At 44.8% G+C, this 13,546-nt stretch overlaps 1 protein-coding gene and 1 long non-coding RNA gene across 6 annotated transcripts in view; one reads left to right on the top strand and one right to left on the bottom strand.

Moving 5' to 3' along the window:
• Positions 1–9,051, bottom strand: part of Topbp1 (DNA topoisomerase II binding protein 1) — a 51,436-nt gene extending 42,385 nt beyond the window's left edge. For all 4 annotated transcript variants that reach the window (XM_038323637.1, XM_038323638.1, XM_038323639.1 and 1 more), the window contains exons 1-4: positions 8,869–9,051; positions 7,875–7,965; positions 2,576–2,710; positions 1,283–1,426 (exon numbers count right to left, since the gene is read on the bottom strand). In XM_038323637.1, the coding sequence (XP_038179565.1) occupies positions 1,283–1,426; positions 2,576–2,710; positions 7,875–7,958 (363 nt within the window). In that variant the 5' untranslated portion in view covers positions 7,959–7,965; positions 8,869–9,051. The remainder of the gene's footprint in view (positions 1–1,282; positions 1,427–2,575; positions 2,711–7,874; positions 7,966–8,868) is intronic.
• A 99-nt stretch (positions 9,052–9,150) lies between these two features.
• On the top strand, positions 9,151–11,532 carry LOC119810030. 2 transcript variants are annotated; one of them, XR_005284708.1, is made up of 3 exons: positions 9,151–9,390; positions 9,876–9,999; positions 11,027–11,532. It is a non-coding gene; the product is annotated as an uncharacterized LOC119810030 (long non-coding RNA). The 2 variants fall into 2 exon arrangements; XR_005284707.1 differs by having other exon boundaries at positions 9,151–9,394.
• Positions 11,533–13,546: the final 2,014 nt, after the last annotated feature.

The following is a 13,546-nucleotide window of genomic DNA, read 5'->3' as shown; positions in this document are numbered from 1 at the left end:
TGGAAAAGTAGCCAGTGCAGTGCTCTTAACCTCTGAGCCATCTCTCCAGTGGCCCCATAAGTATCTTTTACTGTTGCTAGTCTAAATATACAAATGTTTTTACCACTAAAAAAATTTAATTAACCAAATTTCTTTTGAAAAGATGTGTATTAATTTTAAATTTAAAATTTGGAGGCTGGTGACGTAGCTCAGTAGTAGAATGCTTGCCTACCATGCACAAGGCTCTGGGCTCAATCCTTAGCCTTCCCCCACCCCCCCCCCAAAAAAAACAAACCCGAAAATAACTGTTTTCTTGAACAGTCACATACTACTTAATAATACTTCAACAAAGCAACTATGTGGCCTTGTGGATTATATTGCTAATAACATCATAGCCTTCGTAAGTTTAGGTATACTTAATGAGAAACATTTTCAGAAAGAATTATCATTAATAAGTGACTATATTTATTCTTTTAAATTTCATAAATAAAAACTGTGTTGTTTCTGATTACATTTTTACATGCTATATTCACTTTTACATATTATACAAAAATATGCTTTGTGTAGCTTTTTCTCTCAGTTTTCAATGTAGCCCAGGCTAACCTCAAACTTGAAGAAGGCCTCTTGCCTGAGGCTCAAAGTCCTGGAATTATAGATGAGTCACTATGCTTAGCGATCCTTTCTTCTTTTTTTCGTTTGGTTTTGGAGGCAGGGTCTTACTATACGTAGTTAATCTGCCTTTCTCTGCCTTCCAAATGTTGAGATTAAAGGCACGAACCACTACACCCTTTTCTTTTTCTTTTTTGGTTTTTTTTTGAGACAGGGTTTCTCTGTAGCTTTGGAGCCTGTCCTGGAACCAGTTCTTGTAGACCAGGCTGGTATCGAACTCACAGAGATCTGCCTGCCTCTCTGCCTCCCAAGTGCTGGGATTAAAGGTATGCGCCACCACCACCTGGCTATCCTTTCTTAAAGATTTTTTGGAAATCTGTGCTAGAAAAATTGATCCAAAACCAAGCTTGTTAACTATAGAAGAAAAAGTAAATTTTCTGTTAAATCAAAACGAAAACTTCACTTAACCAGTTTTTATATAAAACATATTCCAGTTTCCCCAGGGAAGAGCATACCAACTGGTTATCTAATGCCAAATGGTCAGTTCTAAAACTATATATGTATGTAACATTTAGGGTTGCATATGTGTATATGCGCACACATAAGTCGTAAAAACCATGTATGTGGTCTTTACGTTACCTCCCACCCGGGGAAAACCAGGTGCAGAGCCAGCACTGCTCCTTTCAGTACTTACCCTTTTGTCTTTATCCAGGCTTGTACAAGATATAGTTACATTGGACAAAAGCATATTGTAAACTGGATGCTCAGCTCTTGGGACACACTGCTGGTGGCGCATACAAAATGTGACTACTTGAGGACCAACAATTCTGCAGCCAAGCTATAAAAAGTTAGGGAAAAGATCACCAACAGCACAAAATTAAATTTGGAACATTTAGTAATTACGCACAGAAGTCGACACTATTGCAGAAAGTCACCAATTTTTAGAAGAAAAAAAGACTGCCACATAATTTCTCAGGCACACTGAGCATTAAACACATACACTCAACAGCAAAACTACAAGAGCCCTTCATTCAAATGTCATCAAAATTTCTTCTTTTTCTTATATGTGTGTGGGAGGGTGGGGGGTTGAGACTGAGTTTCTCTGTGTAACCTTGGCTGTCCTAGAACTTGCTCTGTTGACCAGGCTTTCCTCGAACTCACAGAGATCCACCTACCTCTACCTCCTGTGTGCCGGGATTAAAGTGTGCGCCACCAATGTCTAAAATTTCAGTCTCTAAAACAAACAATCTTTTTTTTTCTTAATTATATTTTAGGGATGGAAATGGCTTACCAGTTAAGAGCAATAACTGCTCTTCTAGAGGACAAGGGTTCAATTCTCAGCACCAACATTATGCATTATAGCCCATCTGTAATTCCAGTTCCATGGGATCCAATGCCCTCTTCTGACATCCAAGGGCATCAAGAATGCAAGTGATACACCAACAAGCATGCAGGTAAAAACCCTTACACATAAAATAATATTTTAAAGATTTAATTTTATTATCTTTAATTAATGTATGTGTGTTTATATGTAGGTATCAGCACATTTTGTGCAGGCACACTTAGAGGTTGGAGGTATCGGATCACCCTGGAACTGGCATTACAAGCATTTGTGAACCACCTGATGTGGGTGCTTGGAATCTAATTCAGGTCCCTTGAAAAGCAATATGTGCTCTTAACCACTAGGTCATCCCTCCAGTCCCAAGAAATATGATCTTAATACAATAACCTAATGCTGTAACAACTGATGAACATTCAAGCATGCTTTTCATACAAAGCATCAGCCAATAAAGGAGTTTAGGAGTCTAAGAACCCCATGTCCAAAGAATCCCAATGCACTCATAGTACTCATGATCAGTAGAGAATTCATGAAGCAATGAAACCAGGTGAATTCCAGCACTACACCCACATACACACACAATACAAATAAAAAAGAGAGAGTTAGAAGCAAAACCACTACCAAATAAGTATCTTAGAAACAGCAAACCTGTTTAAGGTGATCAAAAACAGCACCACTGAAACAGTCACAGATATAAAGTGATCTGTCATTCTCCTTTATCTTCAATGCTTCTTCTTCTGTAATAATCTGAAGATAATCTTCTGATTGTAACTCCTTTATTGACTGAAAGAGAAAACAAAGATGTAATAGGAATTAGTTCCCCACATTAAGTCCTACCGACTCTTAAGAACCCATTTCAAATTCAGTCCTTTCCTTATTCCAACATTATTTATCACCTAAACCACTGCAGACACCTCTGGATGGTCTCCTCTCTTAAATCTACTCTTCACAGAGGCTGGGAAGACGGCTCAGAGGGTGAAACACTTGCTGTGCAAGCGTGGGAGGCTGAGACAGGATTCCAGGAGGTCCCTGGCCAGCCAGTCTAGCAAATCAGTGAGCTCCACAATAGTGAGAAACCCTGTCTTAAACAATAAGGAGGCCCACAACTAGCACACCAGACAGCAACCTCTAACACCCACATGTGCACACATGGACAGGCACTTAACACATGCACTCACAGACTATGCCCCAACACAAAAAATTCAGACCATACTACTCTGTCTAAAACTCTCTAATGACTTTCCATCACACTCAGAATATAAGTCTACATTTTTTAATAGTTTATGTCTTTTACTTCTTTTTGCCATGAAGTCACAGGGAACTGCTCTAGCAGTATTGGCTTCTTCCCATTTGTTCTTAGTGTTTTCTCTGAGTGGAACAGGCTGGAACATCCTTTTTTGGCTGACTGGTTTCCTTCACTGATCCCAGGAAGCTGTCTCAGCTCTCAAGAGTGCTTAATGTGGGCTGGAGAGATGGCTCAGAGGTTAAGAGCACTGACTGCTCTTCCAGAGATCCTGTGCTCAAGCCCCAGCAACCACATGGTGACTCACAACCATCTATGAGATCTGGTGCCCTCTTCTGGCCTGCAGGTGTACATGCAGGCAGAACACTGTATACATAATAAATAACATCTTTAAAAAAAGAAAAAAAAGAGTGCTTAATGTGCATTAATCCTCTTAAGAATCTCACCCTTGTTTGTTTACAAGGCCAATAGCATGGTAAGCAATGCTGTAGATTCCTCTAAATTTGCCATAGTAACATTGTGAGGCATGCACAATACCGATTCAATCCAATCCATGACAAAGAACCAATTCCATGTTTTCTTTCTTTTCATTTGAAAACAAACTCGAGTGTGTGTGTCTACTACACATATGCAGGTGCCCTCAGAGGCTAGGCAGGAGCTTCAGATCACTGGAGCGTGTGCTCCCTGACATCAGGGCTGGGACCTCAGCCCTATCTCCCGTCCCCAACTCTAAAACCCCAGAGAACATATAGCAGGTGCCTCTCCTCTTTCCCTTTTTGTTTGTCATGTTGGCAAACTGTTCTGACCAAAAGAAAAGTCTCAAGATCAGGACCAAATCTTCATTTCTTATCAGTCTTCAAAACCATAAAACTCAGTCCTCACCAGTCTCCCCAGACTTATCTTTTTCGTCTAGCCCCCTGACTAATTCCAGTCAGCCCCATACCCTTGCGTGGAGCAGGTTAAGGCCCTCCTCAGAGGTTGTGTGGGCCTGCTGCAGGGAATACTCTCCTTTTGGGTTTTCACCTGAAGTGATTCTTCACTTCAATCAGGTCTGCTTAAATGCCACCTCCTCAAAGATACCTTTTGTGACCATGGTAGGTTTGTTTTGCAGCACTGGGGACCAAAACCAGGGTCCTATACATATCATACAAATGCCATATCACTAAGCAATACACCCACGTTTTCAAAAATGCTTTCCTGCTTTCCAAAATGCACTTCCTCTAGCCCCTGAATCTGTTCTATGACGGAAAAGAACATTGTCATTTTATAAATATGCGTATTTTTATTTCTTCCCTGTAAGAATGAATGTTTTGAACCTGTTAGCTGGCTCAGCAGCTACTTGCAGTGCTTGCCATTTAGCCTGAGGACCCAAGTTCAATCATCAGGACCTCACATTAGAAGGCAAACCAACTCCTTCTGTCAGGCTACTGGCCTGACCTTGGGGTCCTGACTGGAAACCTCCTCAGCTGCAGCCACTAAGAGCACCTGCTGTGCACAGTCACTGCCTTCTCTTTTAAAAGGGCCCTGTCCCCCTCCCTGCCTGGCTCTCCTCTCTGCCTCTCTTCTATTCTGTTGTCTAGAGGCCGGTCTCCCCCCCTCCATGTTCCCTTTCCCCTAATAAACCCCTCTACAATAACTCTGTCGCACATCTTTCTCCCTCAGCATTTTAAATAAACATTGGGTCCATCACCCGTCCCCCCCAGACAGTTTGAGGCACGCCAGGATCCTAGAAACGGGTCCACAAAAGACAGCTTCACTTCTCTGGATCTCTGGGTCCCTCCATCCAGAACTGGCACAGTTGGTGAGCACCTCCCCTTTCTCCACCTCTGACTATTTCCCAAGAGTGGATAACTCTTCTCTCTCGAGTCTGGTTTCTTGCCTTTTGTCTTAAGTCCTGATTCTATGCAACCATGGCTCTTAGGGTTCAGAGCCCTTGGCCCCCACCCTTTGCATGACGATTCACTGGGTGGCCTGTGCCTTTCTTGGACCCTTGGGTCCTTCGGGCTTTGCCTTACAGCCTCCACTCCTTGATGAATGGCTTGTGCCTTTCCTGCTCAATCCTCGCTTGATAAAAGCCACTGGGTCTTGTTCAGCCTCACTCAAGGGGAATAAGCATACTAAAAATCTGCTTCCCGGCACTCTATATCCTGCTATTTTACGAGGCCTTTGCAACACTCTGCCAGTGATCCTGACAGATGGAAGGAGGTATCATCCCTTCACCCATCCGCTTTCCCTCTTCCTCAATAAACCTCTTACACTAACTCTGCTGCATGCAGCATTTTTGCTCAGTGACAGAGCTCATGAAAAGGTAGTCACTTCATGCTGGGACCCTACCCACCTGCTCCACCCTCAACACATCCATTCTCTTCCACCTACAACAAATCTGCTTTCTCGTTCACTGATGGCTTTGTCTTCCATTCAATATTAGCAATTGGGTGTCTGGCAGGGCTACCTGCCTCTGAAGATTCCCCTGGATGTGAGGCTTCATTTCTCGAGCAGAGTTCTCTCCTCACCTTCTGGCTTTTCTTGACGTTCTGGTACCAGGCGACTGTGTCTCTCGGGTTCAGAGGCCTTGGCCCCTGATCTGTAAGTCTGATGAAACACAAAGTAGCCTGTGCCATCTTGAATTCAGACCCCCTTTGAATTCCTGGGACGCTAGGAATTGCAGCCCCTTGGGTCTTACTTGTCTGCCTCATTCATGGGAACTGTGTCATCATCTATACCTCCTTGCTCCCTCCCATTGGGATGTTTTTTGGAGACCCACTAACCATTCCTAATCAGTTAGTGTGGCAGGACTACCAGCTGTTGGCCACAGAGCTGGAGGCATAAGACCATTAAACACGTCCAGGTGATGCTGTGGTGATGGGAAAGGATCAGGTGCTGTAAGCCCTAGGGAGTCGACCTGGATTCACCTCGAACAGCATTTTGCCAGGTCTAGGAGGTGCTTGATGGTTCCATAGAGCATGGACAGTGAAGGGAAACAGCCAGAAACCCCAGGAGGCCAACACCCCAGCTTTCCCACGTCCCCCCAAAATAAACAATGTCCCCCCACGTTAGCGGGAAGTAGTCTTGAGAACATGGCACCCTCATCCCAGCCTCACATTTTTATAATACAAAGGAGGAATGTTAGCATCAGGCTACTGCCCTGTCCTTGGGGTCCTGACTGGACAGCTCCTCAGCTGTAGCCACTAAGAACACCCGCTGTGCACATTCACTGGGTCACCTCTAAAAAGGACTCTGCCCATCCCCAATCTTTCTCTGTCTGTCTCCCCTCCCCCCTTTCCCTTCTCTTCTGCTGTCCTGTCCCCAGAGGCAGGCCTCCCCACTCCCCGTCCCTCTTTTTATGTTCCCTTTCCCCTAATAAAACCCTTCCGTGTGAACTCTGTAGCATGCCGTCTTTCTCCTGCTGCGTTTTTAAGTAAACTACACCTCTGATATCCACACATGCGCTATGATACACAGGTATGCAAGTACACAGATACACACACACACACACACCAATGAATGTTTAATGATGTATTTTTGTCTGCAAGCATGAACTGATAAACCTAATGCAAGGCCATCCTCACTCCCATCTCATACTATGCTGTGAATAATGAATCACATTTTCAGCAATGAACCAGAACTTCTGCACTGTGATGCAAAGTTTCTCACTGCCCAAAGAATCAATGGGGTTAGTAGACAAAACAGCTGTCAAGAACTCCAAGGCAGAAGAGGGTTGGGAGATGGCTCAGTCAGTAAAGCGCTTATTGTGCAAGCTCAAGGACCTCTGCTTGGATTCCAAGTATCCACAGTAATCCTCTGCCTTTTAGTGCTCCTGTAATCCCAGTACTGGGGCGGATTAGAAGGATCCTAGTGATCTTTGTTGGGAATGTCTGCTCTGGTCCCCCCCAATTCCAAACACTGCCCTGATGTTCAGCTGGGAATCCAGCCTCACTTCTCCCTCTCCAGACCCCGCCTTCAGAAGCCCACCAGGCGGCAGCTCCTCTCCCTGAGATGCTCAGGACCACGCCTATGGGGTATCTAAGACTTGGTCCCTGGACCTGCCAAGTGATTTCTCTCCTGCCTCCCCTGAGAGTCACCCGGAGTTGCTTTGTTCTGTTTATTAAACCTGGTTTCATTAATTCGGCTGGATCTGGCTTTCTGCATCAGGGGAGGAACCTCCAATCCAGGGATTTTCAAATCAAGCTTCAAAAAATAAGGTGGAAGCCGGGCGGTGGTGGCGCACACCTTTAATCCCAGCACTCGGGAGGCAGAGGCAGGCGGATCTCTGTGAGTTCGAGGCCAGCCTGGTCTACAAGAGCTAGTTCCAGGACAGGCTCTAAAAAAGCTGCAGAGAAACCCTGTCTCGAAAAACCAAAAAAAAAAAAAAAAAAAAAAAGGTGGAGATTGACATCAGAAGGCATGGACCTCTTGGCCCCCCACAAACCCACCCACACCCACGCACGCAGAGAAAGGGGGAGGGAGAGAGAGCTGCAACTCAACATTCAATTATCTTAAAAGATTTCAACCCCCCCAAAATACATAATGGTATACTTACTTTAGTTAGAAATTAAGTAACAATGATAAACCTATATTAAGCACATGCTGTAGCAAAATTCCATTAAAATATCCACTTCTAAGATAGAAAAATCCAATAAAAAATATTTAGAATATGAAAAACGAGCTCATAGCATCAAATAAGACATATCCAATTATTCTTACCTCAAGAGCTTTAAAAAAACATTCTGAATTGTCTGAAGACTTTAAAAACTTCACAAAAAACGGTTCTTGGTCATTTCTGGACATTGCTGAACTGTAAGAATAAGGCAGTCAAAAAGAACAAAATAAGTTAGGTAGGGAATTAAATGTTCCATTCAAATCAACTGTTATTTATTTATTTATTTATGGTTTTTCGAGACAGGGTTTCACTGTAGTTTTAGACCCTGTCCTGGAACTAGCTCTTGTAGACCAGGCTGGCCTCGAACTCGCAGAGATCCGCCTGCCTCTGCCTCCCGAGTGCTGGGATTAAAGGCAAGCGCCACCACCGCCTGGCTTATTTATTTGAGACAGGGTTTCTCTGTGTGGCTCTGGCTGTCCCAGAACTCGCTCTGTAGGACAGGACAGCCTCGACTTCAGAGATCTGCCTGCCTCTGCCTGATGGAATTAAAGACGTGAGCCACCACCGCCCAGTCTGCAAATCAACTGTTTTCTTATGCAGGCAAAAGTGCCTAAGAAATCGACATCTGATTCTGCCCACGGTTCCATTCACGATGTTTGCAAAAGACCCCAGAATGTGGACAAAGTCGAAGGGAGATGGGGGTGGGGGAGGCAACACGAATCCTTGCAAAGCTAAAAAGAAAATTAACGTCCCTGATTGAATACACTGAGGCCCTTGCTGTGGACCCCTCAGTTAACAGACATTCACTTGCGCCGGGCTTAAAGATGACGGAGAGGGCGGCTGCCGGGACCCGGGGCCCGCAAGACTTGCTTCTTAGTCAACTGACTTTAAACGCAAGCAGTCACTGTGGAAGGTCCTGCGCGCTCCCCCGAAAGGCCCACGCGACTGTCCCCAGCTCCCAGGGAAAGGGCGGGCTCGTGGGACGTCCAGGCCGCGGCTTTCCGGGTGTCTGAGGCCCACCCGCCGGTTACCAGGGCCGCGCAGGCCGCAAGAGATGCCGGGCGCCCAGTCGGCCCGGAGGAGCGAGCGCCCGCTCACCTCGGTGGAGCCTGAGGGCCCACGGGCACCAAGTCGGGGGGCGCGCGGCCAGCAGGACGGTGGCTGGAGTCGGGCGCCAGCCCGGCGCGCAGCCCCCGCCCCCGGGGACGCCCCCAGCCCCAAGAAAACGCAGCAGAACCCGGAAGCGCCGAGGCCAGGAACCGACTTTCGCGCCAACCAGGCGGACGCAACACCTCTTCCGGAGGAAGTGGCGTCATCAGGGCCAGCGACGGGAAGTGGAGCTGTCGGAAGGGGGCGTGTCGCGCGTCTTCTGTCCGGAGAGGCTTAGGGAGCGTGTGCTTTGTTTCCTGAGTGGCCGGGCGGGACTCCACGGTTCGGAGCGAGGCGCTGCTGACCGGCAGACCGATCAGCAGAAGTCCAGACGTGCAGAAATAAGGCCCCGCATGGAGCATGGGGTCCCGCGGCAAATGGCTACCCGGTGTGCTGGGCTTTGCACGGGAAAATACTCCTGAAGATTAAGGTCAAGGGAAGTGAAGTGACACGCTCGTTATCACGAGGCTTGTAGGTGGGGGAATTAGGTCAAGGTCTTTCTGACCCTTTTGATCGAGTGAGTTTCTCTCCTCCATAAGAATACAGTCACTCAGTCACTCCTTACCACGGCCAAAAATTGTAACGGAAAGAAGGCAGGGTGATGATAGACACGCTAATTTATTGCTTGGTTTGTTTGATTTCTTGTTCAGACTTTTTTTTTTTAATTTGTATATTCTAGATATCCTCTGTCAAGTGTGTAGCTGGCAACGATTTTCTACCATTCTGTGGACTTATCCCATTAACTGTTTTTGTTTTGTTGTTGTTTTTTTGTATAAAGCCTTTTAACTTCATGCGGTCCCATTTCATTTGTCGGTTGTTGGTATTATTTCCTGAGCAACTAGGGCCCTATTCATAAAGTCCTTGCCTATTTTTGTTTCAGAGTTTCAGGTTTGACATTAAGGTCTTTGATTCATTTCGAGTTGATTTTTTTTTTTTTTTTTTTTTTTTTTTTGCAGGATGAGAGAAGGATCTAGTTTCTTTTTTTTAATTCTTCTACATACAAATATCCACTTTCCCTGGCACCATTTATATAAGAAGATGTGTTTTCTATGGCAACTAGTGTGACTACTGGGATTAAAGGTGTGTGTCACTGCTGCCTGGTCTGTAAGACTGACCAGTGGGGCTGTTTTACTCCCTGATATTCAGGCAAGCTTTATTTATTTAAATACACATGAAATATCACTACAGCAGCTGGCAGCTGAGAACTCACACCTTGTACTATAAATAAAAGACAGAACAAACTGCAAGTAGGCAAGTCTTTTTATTCCTAGAATCCAGCCTCCAGTGGTGCCCTTTGTCCAAGAATGACTGCACTGACCTGGGCTAGCGGGTCCTTCCTCAGTGATAGGGTCCTAAGTGTGAGGTAGCCATTAGATGAGAAGATGAAGATAGACAGAAAATTATGGGTGAGGAGGTCTCTCAAGCTGTGTCTCATGCCAAGAAAGCATATTAAAAAGTGCAGCATCTTATATACTATTTCCAGGAGAGAAACGGGACAAAGTCAACAGGAAGCTAATCACTGTTACCCAAGGGGAACAGGGTATCTCAAGAACATAACAAACAGGTACACAGTGGCCTTGGACTGATAAGCATAGTCCCTTAGGTGGGAAGAGTTGGGTTCAGGAACTGAAGCCACAGATCCCTTATAGGGCATTACTGAGTTTGCCAAGCATGTTTACTGGGCCTGCCAAGCATGTTCCTTCTCTGTACATCAGGGCCTCAGGAAAAGCCTTGGTCAGTACAGCCCTCAACAGTGCATTTCTTAAACCTCCTGCAACAACACCAGTGTTTCAGGGTTCCTGTTGCTGTGATAGAACACCATAACCAAAAGCAACTCAAAGAATAAGAATTTTATGTAAATACAGCTTGTAGCCCCATCATTCAGGGAAGTCAGGCCAAGAATTCAAGGCAGGAACCTGGAGGCAGGAATTGATGCAGAGGCCATGGAAAGGTGCTGCTTACTGGCTTACAGCTGTGGCTTGCTCGGTCTGTTTTCATACAGCACCCAGCCCACAGTGAGTTAGGCCCTCCACATCAATAAAGAACATGGGCCACAAGCAAATCTAGTGGTGGCATTTCCTAACTAAAGTTCTTTTTTTTCCCAAAGGACTCTGATTTGTCTCAACAAGACGTAAAACTAGTCATCACAACGGCCAACTGGGGACCAGTTGTTCAAATGCCCAAGACCATGGGAGGCATTTCTCATTTGGACTCCTACATGCCTCTTACACACCTCAGGGAATTTCCACCAGCCAGCAAGTGTTTCTTTGCATGAAGGTGTTCCCTGGCATGAGGAGTCTGCTGTGCTGCCTGCACAACAAAGCAGATGTCGGGAAGATGTATGACCCATGGAAAATAGCTGGCAGGATGGTGTAGAAAACCTTTATTTGTGTGCCCCTTGAATAGGACTACTTATTCTGGTCCCTAGACTTTCCCCAGTGGAATTAAGCCTCAGTCTTGGCAGTGGTAACTGACTTATTAACACATTGTTGGATGCCTTTTCTCTTCCTGTTTTATTTCCCCATTTAAAAAACAAAACAAACTATGGTCAGGTTGGAGAGATGGCTCAGAGGTTAAGAGCACTGGCTGCTCTTCCAGAGGTCCTGAGTTCAATTCCCAGCAACCACATGGTGGCTCACAACCACCTGTAATGAGATCTGGCGCCCTTTTCTGGTAAGTGTATAATAAATAAAATAAATAAATAAATAAATAAATAAGAATTTAAAACCTATGGTCTTTTACTTATCAAATTAACCATTAGAAAGATCTCATGGTGGTGCACACATTTAATTCCAGCACTTGGGAAGTAGAGGAAGGCAGATCTTTTGAGTTGGAGACCAGCCTAGTCTACAGAGTGACTACAGGACAGCCAGGGCTATGCAGAGAAATCCTGTATCAAAAACCAAAACAAACAACAAACAAATCTTATGTAAAAAGTGTGTTTGGAGGGGCTGGAGAGATGGCTCAGAGGTTAAGAGCATTGGCTGCTCTTCCAAAAGTCCTGCGTTCAATTCCCAGCAACCACATGGTGGCTCGCAACCATCTGTAATAGGGTCTGGTGCCCTCTTCTGGCCTTTGGGCATATACACAGACAGAATATTGTATACATAATAAATAAATAAATAAATAAATAAATAAATAAATAAATAAATAAAGTATGTTTGGAGTCTAGGGATATACCCAGTTGATAGCCTAGCATGTGCAAAGCCCAGATTCAATTCAAAGCATTGCATATCCTCTGTGGTGGGTTACACCCACAATCCCAGCACTTGGAGGTGGAGGAAGGAGGAGCAGAAATTCAGGGTCATCCTGGCCCACATAGGCAGCCTAGGCTTAGTGAGACCATATCTTAAAAAAAAAAAAAAAAAAGTTACTTTTTTTTTTTTCCTGGAGGGACCTGAACTAAAACAAAGACCCAAGATGTCTGCTCCTTTTATGTGACTATTTCCTTTTCTGTTACTATTCCCAGAGAAATGTGAAAAAGGAAAAGACTATCTTAGAAAGCGGTAACCAAAGAAATAACTGCAGTTAGTCTGGTAAACTTGGGGTTATTTGCAGAATACCAGACAGTCAACTTATAGGCAGTTGTACCTCTGAAAGACCCACCCCACCATTGTGATGACTGTCCAACTTGCAAGCAACTACAAAGAGTCTCTTCCTCATAAGCAGTTGCTGACTGCTTATATTATCGTGTGGAGGGTCCTTGTGAGTCTTCTACATTTTCTGTGTCTCCTAAGTATCATGAACATCCTGTGTCTTACATGATGACTGTTTCAATGCAGAGGAAATCACTGCACAGCAGCCTCCGTTACATGACATTGTACTGGGCTGGAAAGAGGTTGTCAGTCGGGGATTCCATTTCTAAGGAGCGCAGATGCGGCTGGAAAAGGGGACTGAGAACTCACTCCTAAGTGAGCTAGCAGGGGTTTTGGATGGTAATAAGCAATGAGTCCACTTTACATCCCAGTCAGTGGTTCTCAACCTTCCTAATGCTGTGACCCTTTAATACAGTTCCTCATGCTGTGATGATCCACCAACCATAACAGTATTTCTGTTGCTACTTCATAACTGTAATTTTGCTACTGTTATGAATCATAATGTAAATATCTGATATGCAGATATATCTGCTATGTGATCCCTGTGAAAGGATTGTTTGACACCCCCCCCCAAAGGGGTCACAACATACAAGTTGAAAACCACTGATCTGAATGAATGCCATATGACTGAATTATGGCCAATAGAATGTATCATCGTGTATATCATTTCCAGCTCCACGAAAACCTCTTGCACTGTCCCACATTTTTTCTTACTCTAGATAACAACACACTGATACATGTTAAAATGGAAGAGCTGGGACTAGTGAGGTGGCTAAATAGATAAGGGCAAGTTGTCGCCAAGCCTGATAATCTGAGGTCAATCCCCAGACCCATATGTTGGAGGGAGAGAACCAACTCTTACAAATTGGCTACACACACACACACACACACACACACATTTTTTTATTGTCATATTTCTGAGTGTAGATCTCTGGGTAATTGAAAGGATACCACCCCCATGAATCACCACCATAGCTGCCAGCTGATCTATATGCCAGTAAAAAGTCAATTGCTCCATTAAACCATTGAGG

Source organism: Arvicola amphibius, chromosome 3 (assembly GCF_903992535.2).
Source record: "Arvicola amphibius chromosome 3, mArvAmp1.2, whole genome shotgun sequence".
Taxonomy (NCBI): Eukaryota; Metazoa; Chordata; class Mammalia; order Rodentia; family Cricetidae; genus Arvicola; species Arvicola amphibius.
This window is presented reverse-complemented; position numbering and strand designations above follow the sequence as displayed.